This window comes from Trachypithecus francoisi, unplaced genomic scaffold (genome assembly GCF_009764315.1).
Source record: "Trachypithecus francoisi isolate TF-2019V2 unplaced genomic scaffold, Tfra_2.0 Lachesis_group20, whole genome shotgun sequence".
NCBI lineage: Eukaryota > Metazoa > Chordata > Mammalia > Primates > Cercopithecidae > Trachypithecus > Trachypithecus francoisi.
In genome coordinates, this window is record NW_022681466.1 from 7,731,008 (window position 1) to 7,739,808 (window position 8,801).

Below are 8,801 nucleotides of genomic sequence, written 5' to 3' on the forward strand. Positions count from 1 at the left end.
AATCATGGAAATACAATATCATAACTTCAGGAGTTAAGTAATCTACTGATCAAACTTTGTTCAGGGGCAAACAATCTTCTTTTAAAATAAAATCTTACTGGCCGCACATGGTGGCTCATGCCTATAATCCCAGATCGCCTGAGGTCAGGAGTTTGAGACCAGCCTGGCCAGCAGGATGAAACCATGTGGTATCGGCACCTGTAATCCCAGCTACTTGGGAGGCTGAGGCAGGAGAATCGCTTGAACTTGGGAGGTGGAGGTTGCACTGAGCCAAGATGGTACCACTGCACTCCAGCCTGGGTGACACAGCAAGATTGTCTCAAAATAAATAAAACAGACAAAATAAGGAAACTATTTATGAATATGTATCATTGATAGTAATTCAAAACCTTCCTGGAATTTGCCAGGAAATAATCTAAGACAAAAAAAAAAAACCCTCACCGACTTTTAAAATGTGCCCTGCTCCCATCTGCTCTCCCTCAAGGTCAGGTGGGGTAACTCTGAACCACTAGATACACACAGAAGCTTCCTTTAAAGTCAGTGTTTTCATTGGCCTCAAAAAGAAAGACAAATAATCAGGGGTTAGAAATAGAAACTAGGCAGTAGACTGCAAAAGGATTTTTTAACATTCTTCCAATCTCCAAACTCCAACTATTAAAAAAAACAGGCAGAGCTGAAAAAAATAAAGTTTTCCCTTTCTTCTACATTTCCCCCCAGAAGTTTAAAATATATCCCTGCAATTATTTATCAACCCTAAAAATTTAACGAAGTAACTCTATAAAAACTGTTTCAGATGTGAAAATGACTTTAAATATTAAAAGACGAGCCATTCATTTTGTCTTTGATTTCTTTTTTTTTTTTTTTGAGACGGAGTCTCGCTCTGCCGCCCAGGCTGGAGTGCAGTGGCCGGGTCTCAGCTCACTAGCTCACTGCAAGCTCCGCCTCCTGGGTTTACGCCATTCTCCTGCCTCAGCCTCCCAAGCAGCTGGGACTACAGGCGCCCGCCATGTCGCCCGGCTAGTTTTTTGTATTTTTTAGTAGAGACGGGGTTTCACCATGTTAGCCAGGATGGTCTCGATCTCCTGATCTCGTGATCCGCCCGTCTCGGCCTCCCAAAGTGCTGGGATTACAGGCTTGAGCCACCGCGCCCGGCCGGCTTGTCTTTGATTTCTAACAAGTGTATGTGGAAAGGACTTATAAGGCTCCTCCTTTATATCAGAGCTCTGGGATTCTCCAAAAGAGCCAACTAGAAAAGAGGCCATTTAACCGGGCACAGTGGCTCACGCCTGTAATCCCAGCACTTTAGGAGGCCGAGGCGGGCGGATCACGAGGTCAGGGGGAGTTCGAGACCAGCCTGGCCAACATGGTGAAACTCCACCTCTACTAAAAACACAAAAATTAGCCGGGCGCATCTGTAGTCCCAGCTACTTGGGAGGTTGAGGCAGGAAAATCCCTTGAGCCTGGGAAGCAGAGGTTGCAGTGAGTGAGATAGCGCCACTGCATCCCAGCCTGGGCGACAGAGCAAGACTCCATCTCAAAATAAATAAATAAAAAGAAAAGAGGCCATTTAGTAAACAGGTATTCAGGGGGCCACTATGAGCCCTGCTCTGCTAGAACCAGATACTACTACTACACTATCCCGGTCATACTCACAATATTCTTGGCCATGAGAGAGAATCATGCCCATTTCACAGATGAGGTTCAGGGAAATCAAGTCTCTTGCCCAGTGACAGAGCTAGTAAGTGGCAAGGCTGGGAAGGCATCTCAGAGCTGTCAGACCCCAAAGGCGACTTGAGACCAGGGGCTTCCTTGGGTTAAAGACACACATGACTGATCTTATCCCAAGCTGATTTGCAAAGCAGGGTCAGGCCTGTCATTTCTACCACCAGCTCCGGCCCATCTGCCTCCCTGGAATTGCCTTCTTCACACTGCCAGTCCCCACACCTTTGCTCTGCGGCCGCACCCGCCGCGTCGGGTCCCCCAAGTCACAACCACGCCTGCGGGTCTCACTGCAGGGAGACTTGAGAGTGGCGGCGGTCAGATTCCCAGGTCAACTCCAGCCGTGGGAAAGGGAGCCAAGACCAGAGCCCCTCTCCCCAAGGCACGCACTCTGGGACCTCCAGAGAGCTCGGCCCGCCCCGGGGTGTGGGAGTGCGGAGACGAAAGGCAGGTAGGCCGCGGACCCAGTCACGGGGCGGGGGCTGAGGTCACCGAGAGTCCGCCCCAAGCCTCCCAGCTGCAAAACCGGGAGGCAGGTTGTGGTTTCCGTCACCTCCAAGGTTTGTCCGGCTGGGAAAGGACAGGCCCGCGCCTCCTGCCCAGGTGCAGGAGGTGGGGCGGGTGGAGGGGAGTGGGTACCTCGGGGCGCGAAGGCGAGCGAGGCGCCGCCGCCCCCGGCCCGGCCCTCCCGCCGCCCCCTTACTCTGTGATGCGCTTGGCCAGCTCCGTGCAGGCGGCCGTGGAGTTGGCCGAGAAGACTCGGTAGCCGGTGCGAGCAGCGTTCATGGCGGGCGGGGGAGCGGGGCGGGCGCGCGGGACACGGAAAGCCGAGGACGCGGAGAGCGGGGGCAACAACAGCAGCTTCTTGGGCATCGTCCGGCCCGCGGTACGGTTACGGCCGGCCCGCGCGGGGCTGCACCCGGAGCGTTTCCAACCGCGAGACCCCGGTTCGGGTGGGGAAGGCGCTGAGAAACGGGGCAGGCTGGGAGAGCTCCGAGGTCCGCACCCTTGCGTACCCCACACCACGGACTGCAGCACCCCAGCGTTTGCTGCGCCCCGCGCCGCCGCCTCAGAGCCAGAGACGAGGCCACCGCCCCCTCCGGGCATCCGAGGAGCGTCGGCTAGAGCGCCCCTCAGGCCGCCATCTCGGATGAGGGCACGGAGCCGGGCGACTCTCTAAAAGCCTGTTCTGCCGATGGGGCGTGTCACAGGTTCGCTCCACCCCTGCTTTGACAGCTTCCACGGGAGCTCTTTCGGTCTCATCTTCTTGGGAGGAGCATTCTACCTCGGTAGTGGCTCCAGCTGTTTCCAACTTTTTTGGCCAGGACCCAACATGTCCGCCTCCGAGGAGGTAGACGATCTAGCTCTGCATGTCTATGGTAGCACAGTGCCCGATCCCCGAGGCGCGTGCGCCGGCCTGAGATTAATTTGAAAAGTGGAGGGCGGGGTTCTTTCCAGCTGGTTGACGGCAGTACTGAAGCGTCCAAAAGGTGGTCTTCTGCTGAGCCTGATCTTTCAGGCGTTTCCGAGCAGATCCCCAACCCTGTATCTGCGTGTAAGGCAAGGTTCCCTGAACGTGTCAAAGGCCCTCTTGCCGGTATTCGCTTTCAATCATAAAAGCCCTCCTTCGGGCCGGGCGCGGTGGCTCACGCTTGTAATCCCAGCACTTTGGGAGGCCGAGGCGGGCGGATCACGAGATCAGGAGATCGAGACCATCCTGGCTAACACGGTGAAACCCCGTCTCTACTAAAAACACAAAAAATTAGCCGGGCGTGGTGGCGGACGCCTGTAGTCCCAGCTACTCGAGAGGCTGAGGCAGGAGAATGGCATGAACCCGGGAGGCAGACCTTGCAGTGAGCTGAGACCTTGCCACTGCACTCCAGCCTGGGCGACAGAGCTAGACTCTGTCTCAAAATAAAAAGCGAGGGGGAACAGGCTGGGTGCAGTAGCTCATGCCTGTAATCCCAGCACTTTGGGAGGCTAAGGCGGATGGATAATTTGAGGTCAGTAGTTCATGACCAGTCTGGGCAACATGGTGAAACCCAATCTCTACTAAAAGTACAAAAATTAGCCGGGTGTTGGCTGAGCGTGGTGGCTCACTCCTCTAATCCCAGCACTTTGGGAGGCTGAGGTGGGTGGATCACCTGAGGTCAGGAGTTTGAGACAAGCCTGGCCAACGTGGAGAAACACTGTCCCTACTAAAAATACAAAAATCAGGCTGGGCATGGTGGCTCATGCCTGTAATCCTAGCACTTTGGGAGGCTGTGGTGGGTGGATCACGAGGTCAGGAATTCAAAACCAGCCTGACCAACATGGTGAAACCTGACTCTATGGCCGGCAAGGTAGCTGTGAAACCCCATCTCTACTCATAATACAAAAAATTAGCCAGACGTTGTGGCGCACACCTGTAATCCCACCTACTCAGGAGGCTGAGGCAGGAGAATCACTTGAGCTCAGGACGTAGAGGTTACAGTGAGCCGAGATCATGCCACTGCACTCCAGCCTGGGCAACAGAGTGAGTCCTGGTCTCAAAAAAAAAAAAACAAAACAAGCCGGGCGCAGTCACTCACGCCTGTAATCCCAGCACTTTGGGAGGCTGAGTCGGGCGGGTCGCGAGGTCAGGAGATCGAGACCATCCTGGCTAACACAGTGAAACCCCGTCTCTACTAAAAATACAAAAAAACAAAAAAAAAATTAGCCAGGCGTGGTGGTGGGTGCCTGTAGTCCCAGCTACTTGGGAGGCTGAGGCAGGAGAATGGCATGAACCTAGGAGGCAGGGTTGCAGTGAGCCGAGATCGTGCCACTGCACTCCAGCCTGGGTGACAGAGTGAGATTCTGTCTCAAAAAAAAAAACAGGTTGGGCCGGGCGCGGTGGCTCAAGCCTGTAATCCCAGCACTTTGGGAGGCCGAGACGGGCGGATCACGAGGTCAGGAGAACGAGACCATCCTGGCTAATACGGTGAAACCCTGTCTCTACTTATAATACAAAAAACTAGCCGGGCGACGAGGCGGGCGCCTGTAGTCCCAGCTACTCAGGAGGCTGAGGCAGGAGAATGGCGTAAACCCGGGAGGCGGAGCTTGCAGTGAGCTGAGATCAGGCCACTGCACTCCAGCCTGGGTGGCAGAGCAAGACTCCGTCTCAAAAAAAAAAAAAAAAAAACAGGTTGGGCACAGTGGCTCATACCTGTAATCCCAGCACTTTGCGAGGCCAAGGTGGGCAGATCACAAGGTCAGGAGATTGAGACCATCCTGGCCAACATAGTGAAACCCCATCTCTACTAAAAATACAAAAATTAGCTTGGTGTGCTGTTGCACGCCTGTAGTCCCAGCTACTCGGGAGGCTGAGGAAGGAGAATCACTTGAACCCGGGAGGCGGAGGTTGTAGTGAGCGAAGATCAAGCCACTACACTCCAGCCTGGCGACATAGCGAGACTCCGTCTCAAAAAAAAAAAAAAGAAAAAAAGGCCGGGCGCGGTGGCTCAAGCCTGTAATCCCAGCACTTTGGGAGGCCGAGACGGGCGGATCACAAGGTCAGGAGATCGAGACCATCCTGGCTAACACGGTGAAACCCCGTCTCTACTAAAAAATACAAAATGTAGCCGGGTGAGGTGGCAGGCGCCTGTAGTCCCAGCTACCCAGGAGGCTGAGGCAGGAGAATGGCGTAAACCCGGGGGGCGCTGCTTGCAGTGAGCTGAGATCCGGCCACTGCGCTCCAGCCTGGGCGACAGAGTGAGACTCCGTCTCAAAAAAAAAAAAAAAAAAAAAGCCAGGTGTGGTGGCACATGCCTGTAGTCCCATCTACTCCAGAGGCTGAGGCAGGAGAATCACTTGAACCCAGGAGGCAGAGGTTGCAGTGAGCCGAGATCGTACCAGTGCACTCTAGCCTGGGCAACAAAGTGAGACTGTCTCAATAACAACAATAAAAAGTTCACCAGCCTATAGCCCCGGCTACTTGGGAGGATGAGGTAGGAGGATCCCTTGAGCCGGGAAATCCGAGGCTGCAGTGAGCTATGATGGCGCCACTGCACTCCAGCATGGGCAACAGAGAAAAACTCTGACTCAAAAAAAAAAAATAAAAGTAAAAATAAATGCTTGCTGAAAAGGGGAGAGTGAAACACTTCTGAGACAGAATAGGGTCTGGAGGCAGGGTACATAAGGCCGATTCATGCTGACTTACCAGAATGAAATAAAATGGAAACCCTTCAGCTATGACACGAAATATCCTCTCCATTTACAAAGGGCATACACCGAGTGAATGACTTTGTAACTTTACTTCATTCCCTTCATTTACATAGGGCGCGACCAGGTAACCAATGGAAACCTCTAGAGGGTATTGAAGCCCCAGAAAATTGTGTAACGTGGCTCTTGAGCCCCTATGCTTGGCGCACTCCCATCCTGCGGGGTGTACTTTCATTTTCAATAAATCTCTGCTTTTGTTGCTTCATTCTTTCCTAGCTTTGTTTGTGAGTTTTGTCCAATTCTTTGTTCAAGATGCCAAGAACCTGATCACCCTCCTCCAGTGACACTTCCAGGGTCCGACTCCCCAGCACAAGCACGGGCTTTGCAACAGTGTGGGGATGCCCAGGGAGGCCGATGGTCATTGTTATGGACTGAAAGTTTGTGTCCTCCCAAAATTAATATGTTGAAGTTCTAACCCCCAGTGTGATAGGACTAGAAGGTGGAGTGTTTGGAGGTGAGCTGGGGTTAGATGAGCGTGGGGACCCCATGATGGGATTAGTGCCCCTAAAGGAGGAAGAGACCTCAGAGCTTCTCTTCTTTCTGCCATGTGAGAACATAGGGAGAAGGTGGCCATCTGCAGCCTACCAGAGAGCCCTCACCAGAACCCGACCATGTGGCTCCTGGATCTGGGATTTCCAGCCTCTAGGACTGTGACAAATAAGTGTCTGTTGTTTAAGCCACCCAGTCTATTTGGTAGCAGCCCAGACAAACTAAAGCAGGCATGCTGAGCCTGGCTAGGGTGTCACACATCCTGCCTGACACGCAGGCCTGCCATGGTCTGGCTTGCTTACTCCCATGTCCTCCTCAGAAGACGTTGATGCTCAAAGCCCTCTGCAATGCTTGTGACCCATGTTTCCCCTGCAGTCCCCCCACCATGGCAGCATTGCAGGGGTCTGTCTATCTGAGGAGGGAAGTGAAGGGACAGAAACAGCTCACTGCTCAATGCCCAAAGATAGCACTTTGGGCCTCAGGAGCACCTATACAATTTAGCCACTGAAAAAGTAGAAACAACCGAAATGCCCCCAAATAATAGAATAGCTATACAAATGATGATGCCTCCGAACAATGGAATATTTGGCAACCATCAGAAAGTTTGCTTTTTGGCCGGGCGCAGTGGCTCAAGCCTGTAATCCCAGCACTTTGGGAGGCCGAGACGGGCGGATCACGAGGTCAGGAGATCGAGACCATCCTGGCTAACACGGTGAAACCCCGTCTCTACTAAAAAATACAAAAAACTAGCCGGGCGAGGTGGCGGGTGCCTGTAGCCCCAGCTACTCGGGAGGCTGAGGCAGGAGAATGGCGTAAACTCGGGAGGCGGAACTTGTAGTGAGCTGAGATCCGGCCACTGCACTCCAGCCCAGGCGACAGAGCGAGACTCCGTCTCAAAAAAAAAAAAAAAAAAAAAAAAGAAAGTTTGCTTTTTAGGAGCTGGGTGTGGTAGCCCACACCTGTGGTCCTAGCTACTCAGGAGGCTAAGGCAGGAGGATCGCTTGAGCCCAGGAGTTCAAGGCTGCAGTGAGTTAGGATCACAAATGTGAACAGCCACAGCACACCAGCCTGAACAGCATCATAAGACTCCATCACTTCAAAAAAAACAAGGCTGGAGCCGGGCGCAGTGGCTCATGCCTGTAATCCCAGCACTTTGGGAGGCCAGGGTGGGCGGATCATGAGGTCAGGGGTTTGAGACCAGCCTGGCCAACATAGTGAAACCCCGTCTCTACTAAAAATACAAAAAATTAGCTGGGCGTGGTGGTGGGTGCCTGTAGTCCCAGCAACCCGGGAGGCTGAGGCAGGAGAATGGCTTGAACCCAGGAGGCAGAGGTTGCAGTGAACCAAGATCACACCACTGCATTCCAGCCTGGGCGATAGAGCGAGACTCCATCTCAAAATCCACCCATCAATCAATCAATCAATCAAACAAACAAATAAGGCTGGGCACGGTGGCTCATGCCTGTAATCTCAGCATTTTGCGGGGCCAAGGCTAGTGGATCACCTGAGGTGAGGAGTTTGAGACCAGTCTGGCCAACATGGCAAAACCCATCTCTACTAAAAATATAAAAATTTGCCAAGTGTGGTAGCAGGCGCCTGTAATCCCGGTTACTCAGGAAGCTGAGGTAGGAGAATCGCTTGAACCTGGGAGGTGCAGGTTGCAGTGAGCAGAGATTGCCCCACTGCACTCTAGCTTGGGCCACAGAGCGAGGCTTGGTCTCTAAATAAATAAATAATAAATTTAAAAATTTAAATAAAGAAAGTTTGCTTTGTCTGGGCACAATGGCTTACGCCTACAATCCCAGCATTTTGGGAGGCTGAGGCAGGTGGATCACCTGAGATCAGGAGTTCAAGACCAGCCTGGCCAACATGACAAAACCACATCTCTACTAAAAATATAAAAATTAATCAGATGTGGTGACGAGTACCTCTAATCCCAGCTACCCAGAAGGCTGAGGCACAAGAATCACTTGAACCCGGGAGGTGGAAGTTGCAGTGAGCTGAGACCACACCATTGCACTCCAGCCTGGGACAGAACAAGACTGTCTCAAAAAAAAAAAAAAGAAAAAAAAGAAAAAAAAAAGGGTTTGCTTTTAAAAGAATCATTGATGATGGGGAAATGTTCATGAACAAAGTGGCAAAATAACCTGACTTAGACATTATCTGAGTCACATTTTCCTGCATGTCTGAAGAGAAAGAAGGCACACAGGAATATGTTGAGGACCTGAAACTCCCTTAAGAGGCTTTTATTATTTTTATTTATTTATTTTTTAAGAGACAGGGTCTCACTATGTTGCCCAGGCTGAACTCAAACTCCTGGGCTCAAATGATGCTCCCAAGCAGCTGGAATTGAG

The 8,801-nt window shown here is 52.2% G+C and overlaps 1 protein-coding gene across 4 annotated transcripts in view; it reads right to left on the reverse strand.

The window, feature by feature from the left end:
* The window catches only part of PRPSAP1 (phosphoribosyl pyrophosphate synthetase associated protein 1), a 50,959-nt gene extending 47,873 nt beyond the window's left edge, over nucleotides 1-3,086 (reverse strand). Inside the window, exons 1-2 of one of the 4 annotated variants that reach the window (XM_033182281.1) lie at nucleotides 2,423-2,558; nucleotides 1,654-1,808 (exon numbers count right to left, since the gene is read on the reverse strand). Coding sequence is in view for 1 of the 4 variants with exons in the window: in XM_033182280.1 (XP_033038171.1) it covers nucleotides 2,423-2,826 (404 nt within the window). In the remaining 3 variants the exon portion in view is untranslated. Of the gene's footprint in view, nucleotides 1-1,653; nucleotides 1,809-1,944; nucleotides 2,401-2,422 lie in introns of those variants that run through there. The other 3 variants (XM_033182280.1, XM_033182283.1, XM_033182282.1) reach the window with 3 other exon arrangements.
* Between the last annotated feature and the right edge of the window lie 5,715 nt (nucleotides 3,087-8,801).